Source organism: Gossypium arboreum, chromosome 5 (genome assembly GCF_025698485.1).
Source record: "Gossypium arboreum isolate Shixiya-1 chromosome 5, ASM2569848v2, whole genome shotgun sequence".
NCBI classification, from domain to species: Eukaryota; Viridiplantae; Streptophyta; class Magnoliopsida; order Malvales; family Malvaceae; genus Gossypium; species Gossypium arboreum.
In genome coordinates, this window is record NC_069074.1 from 43,102,118 (window position 1) to 43,116,453 (window position 14,336).

Here is a 14,336-nt window from a genome sequence, read left to right on the forward strand (position 1 = left end):
GATGTCACAATATATTGGCTGACATTGCGGTGAGGGAAGATTGATGTCGGGATGCCACAATCTGTTTTTGACAAAATTTGACCATTTGATACTTGTTTCAATTCAGATCATGAAATTGACATTTTTTCTAATTTGACACTTAAGCTTTTTTTTTTAAATCTCATTTTGTATTTGAATTTGACAGTTTTTCTTAATTTGGTATCTAAATTTTTATTCAATTTGGTACCTAAACTTGTCAAATATTATACAAATTACTCCAATATACTAATAATGTTTTTTATGAGTTAGCAAAATATTTAATGAATGACCAACAAGTGGCGTGTAACATAATATTTTTTTTTTGTATTTTAAATGTTCAATTAATTTTAGTTTTATTTATTTTAACATAATGAATTTATTTTATTTTGGGTTTTAAAATTCCTGTTTTCTTATTTGATATCCAATAGCTTAAAGCGCAATTTTTTAACACCAATTTTTTTTTATTTGACAATGTTTTTGTTGAATTGAGGACTTTGTGAAAACCATGTTATGCTTTAAGCATGCAGATGTTGTTCCTCCTGAATCATCTCTATAATTAACAATCAAAGTAATATCAATCCCAATAAAAAAAGTGATTTGGCAAATAAAAGAAACTCTAAATAAATGTAATCATTCCTACAATTAATTCCATCTCATTTGCCCATTATACATTATCTATTTCTATCCCATCATAAAAGATTAACACTACTAGTGTTTTGAAATATAATTTGTATAAACTTGGACAAAAAAATCTTAAATATTAAATTAATAAAAAATATCGAGTTTAAATACCAAATTAAATAAAGAAAAAGCTTAAATATCAAATTAGAAAAACATTCAAATTTACTGACAAAATATATATTAAGTCTTTCTTTTTCAATAGAATGAAAATTTTAAAAAGAAAATAAGGAAGAATTCAACAAAATATTACATTAAAATATTAAAATTATTATTATATGAAGTTAAATCTCATGTCATTGTGCATGTTTAGTTTCTCAATTATTTTTCTTTTTCAGTCAGCAGAAGCCTCCTCCTTGACATAATTTCTGTCGGAAATCAAAATCTGAAAAAATAGTCGACGTAATTCCTCTGCAAATTGACCTTAACTATCTCAAAAATATCAAGGGAATCTCCTAATTACATTACGAATAATAATTTTTTTGTTGAACTTTTCATAGTAAATAGTTAATGGACGTCAACAAAGATGAAGAATTTGTTTAAGAAAAAAACGAAAGAAAGAGATTGAAAGTGCAGAGAAAAAAGCAGTATTTGATCTTTTGGAGAAGTAAAAGACAAAACGAATCAAAAACGTCACTGATACTTGTTCTTGCTAATGGAACCTCTCTTTTTATCTTTTTTTCGCCAACTATGCTCTATTATTGTTGTTCTTGACGTATACCGTTGTTGACTCATTTCTTTCATCATTTTCCCAATCGCATAATCATTTTTCTTTTTCTTTTTTTTTCCATTTTGTTTCTGCTTTGGATGTTTTCCAGTTGTTAATCGAACCCCAAAATGACTCCATTTTAGCTTTTAAACAATTTCCATATAAGCTTACTCGCCATATTTTTATATATATAAAGTGAAAACTGTGTCTCTCCCTTTGTTTCCTCCGCTCCCTTTACGTTTTTGATCTTGTTTTCAACGTCCGCGCTTCTTTGTCCCTGTTTGTACTACAATAATAACACCCTTTTTTCGATACCCTTTGATTCATAATTGTTTTTTTTTTGTGAATTTTCAATGGCTTCAACAACTAGCCCGGTTCAGTCTTTGATCACGAATTCTCGGTTTTCTTCTCTATACCTGTCCACAAACAAGGTCTTTTTGCCCAGTTGCCAGCTGCTCAAGAATCGGTTTTCACCATTTTCGAGATCCTCATGTCTGGCGTTTTCATCTTTAGGGGACAAAAAGGAAGCTTGGGTTCCTATGGGAATGTTGTCAGCGAAGCCGTTGACATTTACCGGTTGGAATCAAAACATGAGGCGGCGTTGCCAAGTTGAGTTCCCGGTAGTTTCTGCTGCTGCTGCAGATGCTGATAGTGATGGCCTTGAAACTGAGATTTCTGAAGGGTTAGTCACTTGTTTTTGTTGTTTGGTTTCCAAGAAATTCTTTTGGCTGATGACTTATTTTCTTGTTGAGACATAAAACTGCAGCCATGCAAAGCCTTCAAAGAGCTTTGCCGAGAGATTTCCTGCTCTAGTCACTGGTTTCTTCTTCTTTATGTGGTAAGCTATCCTAGAAAATCCATCCTTGTTCTTTGAAAAGCGGAAATTGTATGTATGTGCGTATGTATCTAAATGTAATTAAAATTCAGAAACCAAAATCTGGGATTTGATTAATTTTGAGTTCATACTAGGATGAATGAACCATAATTTTTGCTTTTGCTCCCCATGAATTATCTGGTATTTCATGGTGGGTTCTTGACTGAAAGAGTTAAGCTCCTTCCCCTGCCTCTTATGTCCCAAAGAAATATGATAAAATGCTTCAACAAATTAAAATTGACACCCTTTATATGTGGCTAAAATGGTGCCCTTCGTATTGATTTTCATGGTTCTCTCTCAATCTATGTATGCAGGTACTTTTTAAATGTAATCTTCAACATTCTCAACAAGAAGGTCTACAACTATTTCCCATATCCATAGTATGTATAAATGATGCGAGTTTATTGCAGTTTTTTTACGTTATGTTGTTCGGACTCTTCACTTTTTTCTAAGTATCTGTATTATACACATTTTCGGATATGTGTATGGGGATGTGACCATCCAACTACATGGACAAACTAAGAAAAAATTGAATGAATCCTCGTCAGATACATATCCATATGACACTCAACTGAGCACGAGTAACATAGCTAATTATATATGGCTTTTCAGAATTGTGAAGAGTTATTTCATATTCTCCCTTCTGCAGTTTTGTTTCAGTTATACATCTGGTAGTTGGAGTGGGTTACTGTCTGGTTTCTTGGTCTGTTGGCCTGCCAAAAAGAGCAGTAAGCTTAGTTTTCTCAGTTCTTTGCTGTTTGATATTAGATTATATGGTTGATTTCCTCTAAAACAAACACAATTTCTTCCTATTTTACCAGCCAATAGATAAGGAGCTCTTGATTGTACTGACTCCAGTGGCTTTCTGCCATGCCCTTGGACATGTCATGTCCAATGTATCATTTGCAGCTGTTGCGGTGTCCTTCACTCACACTATTAAAGGTAAAATCCTCTTTGAAAATGGCAAAGACATCAGTTATCAACCTAATTTTTCTTTAGGATTAAACGTGTCTTTGCACTCAAAAGAGTTGTACTTGTGGATAAACTCAAACTTGACAAGTCTCAAAGTTTATATTGGTTTAATTCTTGAAATGTTTCTAGTATCAATGTTCAACAATATTGATATAGGTATGATGATATAACCCTTCAAATACATGGAGTAACTTAATTGGTTGAACTCGAGACATACTTGTAACTAACACTCACATTTGAGATCAATTAACACTGCAGATAGACATAACTAGTGACAATTTTTCCTTTGATGCTGTTACAGTTAGTTTAGTTGCTATTGAAGCAGGAGTGTAGCTAAGAGGGGGCAGGAAGGGGATTGGCCCCCCAAAACTGAATTTTTGGTTTCGCCCCTGTATCTAAGTCTTACTCAGTGTGAGTGTCGAGTAAGGATATATGTTCAGTAAGATTATAATCAATCCATGTTTGAATATGTGCTGCTAACATACTGTTGTTTCTAATATTTGAAATTGTTTATAAGTAGCCCAACATCTTCAACTGTAATCTAAATTCATAATCCATACTTCCTAACTTCAATCTCATGTTCTTTTTTTCCCACAGCCTTGGAGCCATTCTTCAATGCTGCTGCTTCTCAGTTTGTTTTGGGCCATCAGATTCCACTTTCTCTTTGGCTTTCATTAGCTCCAGTTGTTATTGGTAAAGATTCTTTTTTTTCATGTGAAATAGCCTTACCTGTTATTTATCTTTGCTATCTGATATTATATCCTGCTTCACCTTTAGGTGTATCAATGGCTTCACTCACTGAACTTTCTTTCAATTGGACCGGTTTCATTAGTGCAATGATTTCAAACATTGCATTTACATACAGAAGCATATACTCAAAGAAAGCAATGGTAAGAGAAGGAGCTTTCACTTCATCTTTATACATATAACCCCGGATTCCTCGTTTTTCTTAAAATTACATATTCGTAGTCAGGATGCACCTGTATTTGACGTTCGCCCCAGTTAACATAGCTTTGCCTTTATATTTGACAGACAGGGATGGATAGCACAAATGTTTATGCATATATTTCTATAATTGCCCTCTTCTTCTGTCTCCCACCTGCAATATTTGTAAGTAAATCAAAGATGAAAAAGGGTCTTCACCATGTTTTCCGCTTTGATTAAACTAATTTTATCACTAATGATTTTGGTAACATGGAGCTGATTTGAATCCAGATTGAGGGCCCTCAGCTGATGCAATATGGTTTCAGAGATGCTATTGCCAAAGTTGGCTTAATCAAGTTCTTGTGTGATTTATTTTGGATTGGAATGTTTTATCATCTCTACAATCAGGTATGTATTGCATAAAAAAATTGTTATAGTATGAGAATGAAGGAAATAGCTGAAAGCATCGGAATTCAAACCGTAAATTCGTCGAATTGTTGGAAACTAATGTCGGGTTTCGAACCGTAAATTGGTTGAATGTCATCAGGTTCATTCCTTCCTTTAGTCAGAATTTGAACCCCATAACTTACTCAATCACATCTCTTTAAAATGATTATACGAATCAACTAAATTAAATTCCGAGTTTGATTAGTCAACTTGTAGTTACTACTTTTGTTATATTCCAACAAAAGAAACAAAGGGTTGATATAGTGAAGTAACACAATGAGGTGAAATGCAGCTGGCTACTAATACCTTGGAAAGGGTTGCACCACTTACACATGCAGTTGGGAACGTACTGAAGCGAGTTTTTGTAATTGGCTTCTCCATCGTCGTTTTTGGTAAGTTTTTTCCTCACATATCATATGTTTATGTTCTCTGATATACAGGTTTTCGCCACGACTATAATTGAATATTTTGGAGTATCATATTTTGTATTTGTTAAAGACACATATATAAAAGACGTACATAAATTTTAAAGTTAGACTGACCGAATCATGGAATCAATCAATCTAATTGGTTCAACAACTAATTCATTCACACTTCAATCATATAGTTTAATAATTACAAAAAACGAATTTTTTGGCCTTTTAATTTTACAAAAAAAATATTTTAACCTTCTATTAAACTTTTTACCTTTTCTAGCCATTGAACTTTCATCTTTTATCAAATCAACTCAAAATGAATGGAATAATTAAAAGGTTTGTTAATTTTTTGAGGTCATACACATTTTTTAATAATTTTAGTAAATTTTAATTTTAAAAATTATTTTATAGTTTTTAAATTTTTAAAATTAACAATATTTTAATTAAATGCTGATATATTATTCATGTGGCAATCTACATGTATGCCACACTAGCAAAATTTAAGAACCTTATTTTTTTCTTCCATTTTAGGCTGATTTGATAAAAAAACACAAATTTTAAAACTAAAAAGGCAAAAAATTAAATAAAAGGTTAAAATTAATTTTAAATTTTAAAAAAATTAATTATGTTTTGGTTCAATTTCATCTTTGGTTTTTGTAAATGTAAATTTTCTATTTTTCTGATTTTTATTTGTTATGATTTTTGTTAATTATGATTAATTTATATTTTTGAATTTACAATATGGTTGGTTGAATTAGGCTTTGCTTCTTATTACTTTGGGTCAAAAGTGCTTTCAAAACTATAACCAAAAGTTTTAAGGTTGGATAAACAACTTTTGAATTAAAATTGCTTTTGAAAAATGTTTTCATTTAGAAAAGCATTTTAGAGTCAAATAATTTTTTAACTCTTATTTATAATTCAATGTATTTTATGTAATATTTATATGGGATATAAAATCATTTTCCTATTGAATATTATTTCAAATAAATTTGTAATGGTTATATTTTAATATTTAAAATATAATTTATATATTTAAATTAAAATTTAAAAAATTAATAATAATTACTTTAAAATATTGAAAATTTATAATTTATATATTAAACTATTAATAATGAGTTATAATATTTCACACAAGAAATGAGTTATAATAAATTTGTTTATATTTTTACTAAAATGTAGTAATATTAATAAATTAAAAATTATTTAAATGGATATTTTTAAGATGTACATTTTATTTCTCAAATTTTTTTAAAAATAATACTAAACACTTAAATTATAAATAAAATTTTACAAAAACACATTTCAAAAACAATAAGATGTGATTGAATTCTTTACTGATATTGATGGAATGCAGGCAATAAGATCTCCACCCAAACTGGGATTGGAACTGCAATAGCAATTGCAGGAGTGGCCATCTATTCCCTCATTAAAGCTAATATGGAAGAACAAAAAAGAGTAAGCTCTTCCCCAACCATTTTTCCTTTTTACTTCTCTGATAAAATGCGGATTTAATGGCGCTGATTTAAATTGATGATAGCCATTAATTTTACCCCTTTTGCTTATGGACCGCTGATTATTATTTTTTTTGTCACATTTCAGAAGGCTGCTTTAAGTGCTGCATCGTGAGAAGCTTGGATGGTAGGCTTGGGAAATGGGAAAGAATAAGACCCCAAATTTTCACTTGCATTTATCCCGTAACATTTTACGGACTTGACTGATTTTAATTCAGAGTTACGGACATTATAACAATAATCACATTTTATGATACGATCCTCATTACAACTTGTCTGTAATAATTTTATTTTTTATTTTTTAATAAAAAGAGAGAAGTGATTTTAAATTTGAAAAATAGAGGGGCTCAATTTCTAGAAATGAAAGTATAGGGATTAAATTTCAAATTTCTGAAAAAGTATAGGGAGTTATAATAAATTTTAACCATAAAAGCAACCAATCCAAACATGGCCTACCACTAGCAGCCCAACCATGTAAACCTCTACAAGTAAATGCCAAATCCCTAAAGAGCTCTGGGAATTCTAAGCCACAGAAAACTTGAGGGCCTGAGGCAATGGCCAATGGCAAACAAAGCTTCGCTTCTTTCATTCTCTCAAATTCTGAAAACTCCTGCAATCCGAGTTACAGAGTTCCCCACCAATGGCGTCCACCTCTACTCTCCAAGCTCCATATTCTCTCTCCCTCAAACCCCAAAACGTGACCCACCTTCTACATGGCTCGAGAGCCGCCACGACGAGAGCCAGGAGCCGAAGGAGAACGTACAGTGGGGCGGGCGTTTTTGCAGCAACAACGGGTCCAAGCAAACCCCAAAGACCTCCTCCAGGAGTCGATACCAGAATCCACTGGGATAATGAAGATGAAGGCTGGATTGGGGAGTCATCCAATTCCCGGCAAACCAAGGAGAAACTGAATCCTGAAGAAGAACAAAAGAGTCTCCTGGGTGAAAAGTTTGCTGATTTCCTCAATGACTCCTCTGATTCTCATTACCAGTGAGTCTTTTCTTCCCATTTTTCCTCCCACAAGTAGCTAAGATTCCCAGGCTTAGTATAATTGAACATATCAGAAAAATAATATGAATTCAAGAATCCAAACGCTCAAGTGTGATTGATGGAATCTAATTCGATTTAATTTGAGTTCAACCAGAACTCAAAAATATCTAAATCACAAGTTATTCGAATTTAAAATATCTAAAATCTAAATTCGAAATAACATAAGCGAGTAGTTCGAAAAGACCCTAACTCAAGATAACTCGATCCAAATATAATTTTAACTTAAATATCCCAGAAATTTTAAAAATTGAGTCTGAGTTTACGAGCAAATCCCCATTGGAATTAATAAAGGTCTAATTTTGTCACCAAGCCCTATATTCTTTTGACTTTTGAAATGTAATCCTCTACTTTAAATTACATGAATTTAGTTTCTTTGATTTGAAAATTAAATCTGAATTGATAACATTGGTAATTAACTTCTCTTAAAAATGAAGATGTTTCAGATGGACTTTAATTTCCACTAAATTCTTGAAAATAAAAAGTAGAGGGACAAAATATCAAAATCTTGAAAAGTACAGAAACTGGGCATAATTAAACCTAATTATGAGCTAGCAAGTTATATAATGCAGCCATTGATGGAAATCTGGAACTTAAGATTATTCTTTGGATGCTATATGTCTTAAGTCCAATAAAACAATGATCATTAATGAACAGGTTCTTAGGAGTCTCAGCAGAAGCCGATTTGGAGGACATAAAAGCAGCTTACAGAAGGCTGTCAAAAGAGTATCATCCAGACACAACTTCGCTACCATTGAAAGCAGCTTCAGAGAAATTCGTAAAGTTAAGGGAGGTTTACAACGTTTTGAGCGACGGAGAGAGCCGCAGTTTCTACGACTGGACGCTCGCACAAGAGGCCGCCAGCCGTAAAGCCGAGAAACTGAGGATGAGATTGGATGATCCGTACCAGCAAGACGTGAGGAACTATGTACCGAAACCGGATAAGGTCGACCGCCTGGGCGGAAGGAACATGGAGCTGAACGATCAGGCTTTGTCGGCCCTCACCTTCGATGCTTTCGTCATAATCTTTGCGATTTGTTGCATCGTTTATGTGCTTGTGTTCAAAGAACCATATTACTAGATTGACTGATTCTATACGTATATGTTGGCATATGTAGCTGAGGAGTTCGGAATGGAAGATTCTGAGAATTTGTACATAATGTTCATTGAAATGAACCTATAGTTGTTAAAAGAAGTGTTTTCGTAACTGAATTCATCACATTACTTGTTTTTGTCATGAATGATCAATGGATACAAAATTCTGTAATGTGCGGACCAAGGCAAAGTCAAAATAATTTTTTGAGGGGTTGAATGAAATTTTAATTTTTTATAGTTTATATATTTATAATTTTTAAATAAATAAACCAAATTTTTATAATTTTAAGAGGTCAAAGTGTAATTTTTCTTTTACTAATTTAAATTTTTAAAAATTTAGAGGCTTAAATAACAATTTTATATTTTGGGGGAGGGGGCTGGGTCCTTACCAATCCCCTTAGATTCGCCATTGGTGCGGACCTTCTGTAACACTCCGAATCTGTATCCGTCGTCAGAATAGAGTTTCGGAGTATTATCGAGTAACCGTAATCTAAATAATTCATTTTCAAACATTTAAAAAAATCATAATATAATTTATCATTAACATGCATATATCAAGCATTGCTTCAGTTCACCATATCATACTATGACTTCAAACACAAGCACATGTTTACATAAATACTAAACCAACATTACACTTATAACCTCATTTACAATCCATCCACAAAATAACTATCAACTAAACATCTTAGGTATATGCCAACATAAAAGATAAACATCACCACATTTGAGTTCAGGATCGTTGTTGGATGCTAATTCGGCGATCAAAAGTGAAGTACTTAACCTGCGCACAGAAAAACAAAATCATACGCTGAGTAAAACTCAGTAATATTTCTATAATCCGATCATTTAAAGACAAAAGAATACAAAATGCACAATTGAAATATAAACACGTATAAATGACTAAGATCACAACTATCATATGTCAACCTTTTGACTTCATACATATTAGCACATCATTACAACATCATTTTGTACTATACTCAAATTTGCACATGCTAACATTTTTGTAACGCTCCAATTTTCGGGAATTCTGTGAATGTTGCCATAGGTTTAATTATGTTAGTGGGCCTCTAGAAAGCCCAAACTTAAGATAGAACCCGGCAATTTTAGTTAATTTTTGTTCCATAAGAAAAAGGGGGTGAAATTATGAAATAGGACCTATGTGAAAATGTTTGAAAATGCTATAGGCTAAATTGAAGTGGACAAATAAATAGGAGTGCAAAATAGGAGGATTTGCATGACAAACCTCCCATTTTACATGAAGTGGCCAGTCATCATGTTGTTGTAGACAAAATGTACACTTGATATTCATAATTTATGGTACAAATTGATACAAATTGATAATGGGTTAGGTAAATGTTTCATGATAATGGATTAATTAAATGTTCCATGATAATGGGTTAGGTAAATGTTTCATGATAATGGGTTAGGTAAATGTTTCATGATAAGAATTTCATGTCTTTTGTATTAAAGAATTAAATGGATGAAATATGAAGTTTTATTAAAAGAAAAAGGGGTGAAAAGAACAGAGTTTTGTCCATCTTTGTTCATCATAGCTGAAAGTTAGAGAAGAGAAAGGAGAGGAGAAAGCTCTTGAGTATTCGGTCATTAGGAGGAGGAAAATTGAAGGTAAGTTCTTGGTACCTTGCTTCTATTTTGAGGTTCATGAGTTCTTCTTGATTCTACCTTAACTCTTGAAGTATATTTTGATTTTTAGTTGTGTTGTGAGCATTTGGTCATGAATTAAAATGAAGGAAATGGTTGTTGTTTCATGTTCTTTTGATGAAAATGGAAGATATGTGAAGTTGAGCCAAACAAATGAGCATGCATGTGCCTTAGATGCTAAAGGAAAAATCGGCTAACATGTTGTGCTTTGAAATGATGAAATGGAGATTATGCTTAAGTAAAAATCATAGATATGTGATGATTGATTGGTGATATACATGTTTAAATAACATGCATGCAAGATAGGTGTATGAAAGAGTGATTTGGTAATAAATCTGCTTGGGACAGCAGCAGTAACGTGACTTTGGAAAATCACCATAAATTGTGGGAGATGAATTAGAAGCTGAATAAATTATGTAATTAAAGCTTATTGAGTCTAGTTTCTAATAAAATAAACAAGAACATATTTTAAATTCTGTACAATGATAAATTTGATTCGTAATGAAGAGTGGTCAGATTAGTCAAACAGTGAAACATGGGAAACTTTGAGAAAAATCTGGTATTGATTGGCTAAACCAAAAATTCTGAAAATTTTATGGATAGAAGATATATGAGTCTATTTTCAAGGAAAATTAACGGAACTTGATTTGGAGTTTCGTAGCTCCAGTTATAAATGATTTAGTGACTGTTGCTCAGGAAGACAGCTTGCAGTGAAATTATGATTATGTGGTAAACATTGACAAAAATTTGTTAATGAGTTGCTTATTGTTTTCTTATAAGCTTACTATGATCCGTAGGTGTGGTTGGCGAATATTGTAAGGGGTTAATCGTAGTTTGTATTTGAATAGTTAGATTAACGTGTTAGTAATCCAATTGTAGGCGGTTCGTGTGTGGATCTCGTCAGCATATCGTCGCAAACAGGTGTGTAACTAACACCCTCTTTCTTAGTCTAGATCGGCAAAAGTCGAAAAGCCGAAATGCCGAAAACCGGTATTTTGTAGATTTGCGAGTGTGCGAATGCTCGTGAGGTAAATCGATTAATGTTTTTGGTAAGCTGAAATGTTTGGACTACAAAGTGCATGATTTCTGTGCCCTCGATATTTTTGGGCTTAATGGGCCAAAATTGGAATGATGGGCCAACGGGCCCAATTCGATAAGAACCCTCGGTACGTGATTCTGTTAGTACGTGAAAAGTAGGAATATGCATGAAAACCCTAAAATAGATAAATTATGAAATACCTTTAAAAGTGGAAAATTTACAATTTTACCCCTAAGAGATAAATTACCAAATACCCCTAGGGTTAAATTGACCTAAATGCATGTTTGATCGTTGTTATTTATCGCATGCCATGTTGTTATTATCGATGCATGGGACCGGATATTGACGGAGGAAGTATCGAAAGTGGCTTGTCCACGATCGGAGGCTTTGCCTCAATTTATCGTTAATCGAAAGCAAAGGCAGGTGCATCTGTGGAGTGTTGGGTGGGTGGGTTGAGCTATTCCCACATGGAGTGTATGGCTAGTACGGGTGGAGTGTAGTGGTTGGTGGGTTGAGTAGTCTCCCAAATGGGCTTGCATATGTTTACCGATGTTGCATGTATTTTGAAATTGGCCTATGGGCCATATCATTATCTCAATAAGGGCTAAGGCCCGTTTATTGTAATCTGAAAAGGGCTCGCCCAAGACCACTGCACTGAATGGGCTTAGGCCCAATAGGCTTGAGCTGACTTGGGCTTTGAATGGGTTTTCCTTACACATCGAGTTTCCCCAAACTCATCCCTTTTATTTTCATCCACGCAGAAATCCCCAACCATAGTGGGCTTGAGTCGTGAGGGAATTGGAGTGGCCACCCGCTCGAAAGTTTGATTTTCTTCCGTGAACTGGACATCCTTTTAATTACGTTTGAGGTTTTAGGCTTTTAAATGTAATAAGGCCGCTTATTTATTTTTGATGGTTTTTATATGTTTTATTAAGATAGGTAATATTTATATTTAACTGTTGAAATTGGATAGCTTTAGGACGCGTTTTCAAAAACAGTAATGGATTTCAAAATAACACGAAAACAAGCAAAGCTTCCGTAATGAAGATATTTTCCAAAATTAATCACTTTTCCTAAAAAGGACTTAATCAAATTGGTTTCCTAGAAATATACATGACGTTAAGGTATGGCAATGGCGGTTTGCATGTCTAGGATTGGATTCGAAGGGAGTTTGGTACTTAAGCAGTCCGATGGACTCACCACCTCTTTTCCGGTTTCCTACCTGGTGCACAGCTTCCTTTCACTTTAACCCTTAATGAATTAATCTTTTGAACATCAAGTACGATTTTTTGGACTTAGAATGGAAATTTTTTTTACGTTTTGATGTGGCATGCCGGATCCGGCCATAACTTCTGGGCCGGGTTTGGGGTGCTACATTTTTTATTTGATTAACAATGTCCCAATTCACACAATTGCTATATAAATAGCTATTCACATATCAAATCACAATTGCTTATACATTGGCATTAGCCATTCAATACTTAATTCATGAGTACAAAACTCATGTATCTCATTTAGTCACAACATATCTCATTTTCATGTTTCAAATCTCTATCTCATTTTCAATTCACGTACAGTATTATCTAATATCAATTATAGAACTGTTTTATTTAATTACCCCTATTAACACGACTCGGGCTTGGACGGATACACAGATCCAACCAACACACTAGCTTGGCACCTAGTGCCTTATCAGATAAATCTGAAATAATAACTGCGTTCAGCGCTATATACATTGACACTCAGTGTCTTATTGGTTAAACCGAAGCAAATTGGCACTTAGTGCCTCATTGACTCGAAGTCGAAGAAATCCCTAAACTCTTCCTATCCTATGGCATGCCATCTATATCCGACTTAGCCCGATACAGTTAATAGGGTTTAATTTTACATTTCAAAAACAACCAATATCCAACATAAATTTTTCATATAATCACATATACACATTGTAATAGCCCATTTTTCAGTGGTGCCAGAAACAGTGGTTTCGGAGCCACCAAATCCAACAAGTAAGTTCGTAAATATTATTATTTAATATTTACGAGTTAAATGTGATTTTTTTAAAAAGGTTTTTGATTTGATAATTTATGTTATATAAGTGATTTATTAAGTTCAAGTGGTTTTAGAAAATGAGGTATTGGGACTTATTTTTATAAACCGAGCCATAAATATTTTTATAAATATTTACGGAGTGTCATTAAGGTGGTATTAAAGTTCCATTGAAAAATTTTAACGTTTCGATAGTTAATTAATTAAAAAAGACCAAATTGAAAAAAAAAGTACATTTTTGGGACTCCATTCCCGTAAATCGGACTCGTAAATATTTTTAATAAATATATACAAAACTAGTTGTGTAGTTAATTAGGTTTCAGTTAAGTGAATTTGCTTGAATTAAAAGTAATTAGGTATAATAACTAAATTGCATATAGAGTGAAAGTTGAATCATAGATTAAAGAATAATTAAAGAGACTAATGTAATACTCCTTACCCGTATTCGTCGCTGGAATAGAGTACGAGGCATTACCAGAGTTTACTAAATTAATTTTCCGTTATTACAAGTTGAATACTATTCATTTACTGAAACATGTCATGACGTCCTTTAAATGGGCCTCCAAAGCCCAAAACATACTTTGGGACCAAACCGGAATTAAATCGAAACCATAGGGAATTTTTTTGCAAAATCTCAAAGTCTTTTTTTTTTATAAGCTCAATATAACCCTTTTATAAATATCCAACCTTCCCTGCAATTTTAAAATCGAGACTAATCCAAACCAACCAATCCATTTCAACCAATTTGATACCAAATCATATTTCTATTATAATTATACCATTTAGCATATTCATCACTCTTTGCTTTAATACCTATTCATTAAACAAGTCTTAACATTTATATAATCATCAAACCATATACATGCCATATAAATCAAAAAGAAAATTTGCA

The 14,336-nt window shown here is 32.9% G+C and overlaps 2 protein-coding genes across 3 annotated transcripts; both read left to right on the forward strand.

Annotated features, from left to right (window-relative positions):
• Positions 1–1,164: 1,164 nt before the first annotated feature.
• Positions 1,165–6,887, forward strand: LOC108450712 (triose phosphate/phosphate translocator, chloroplastic-like). 2 transcript variants are annotated; one of them, XM_053028488.1, is made up of 13 exons: positions 1,206–1,836; positions 1,919–2,087; positions 2,172–2,243; positions 2,594–2,659; positions 2,929–3,007; positions 3,101–3,221; positions 3,849–3,944; positions 4,029–4,141; positions 4,284–4,361; positions 4,467–4,583; positions 4,915–5,014; positions 6,393–6,493; positions 6,638–6,887. In XM_053028488.1, the coding sequence occupies exons 2-13, from the start codon at positions 1,945–1,947 to the stop codon at positions 6,662–6,664; spliced, it is 1,113 nt and encodes a 370-aa protein (XP_052884448.1). In that variant the 5' UTR covers positions 1,206–1,836; positions 1,919–1,944; the 3' UTR covers positions 6,665–6,887. The 2 variants fall into 2 exon arrangements, with proteins under 2 accessions (XP_017603938.1, XP_052884448.1); XM_017748449.2 differs by having other exon boundaries at positions 1,165–2,087.
• Positions 6,888–7,035: 148 nt separating this feature from the next.
• LOC108451996 (NAD(P)H-quinone oxidoreductase subunit T, chloroplastic) lies at positions 7,036–8,791 on the forward strand. The gene is made up of 2 exons (XM_017749723.2): positions 7,036–7,539; positions 8,254–8,791. Exons 1-2 carry the CDS (start codon positions 7,190–7,192, stop codon positions 8,675–8,677), a joined length of 774 nt encoding a protein of 257 aa, XP_017605212.1. The 5' UTR covers positions 7,036–7,189; the 3' UTR covers positions 8,678–8,791.
• Positions 8,792–14,336: the final 5,545 nt, after the last annotated feature.

Coding starts and splice junctions, on each gene's coding strand:
- LOC108451996 (XM_017749723.2), top strand. CDS start 7,190: ATGGCGTCCACCTCTACTCTCCAAGCTCCATATTCTCTCTCCCTCAAA. Junction 7,540..8,253: donor TCCTCTGATTCTCATTACCA/GTGAGTCTTTTC, acceptor ATTAATGAACAG/GTTCTTAGGAGTCTCAGCAG.
- LOC108450712 (XM_017748449.2), top strand. CDS start 1,759: ATGGCTTCAACAACTAGCCCGGTTCAGTCTTTGATCACGAATTCTCGG. Junction 2,660..2,928: donor AACTATTTCCCATATCCATA/GTATGTATAAAT, acceptor TCCCTTCTGCAG/TTTTGTTTCAGTTATACATC. Junction 5,015..6,392: donor CTTCTCCATCGTCGTTTTTG/GTAAGTTTTTTC, acceptor GATGGAATGCAG/GCAATAAGATCTCCACCCAA.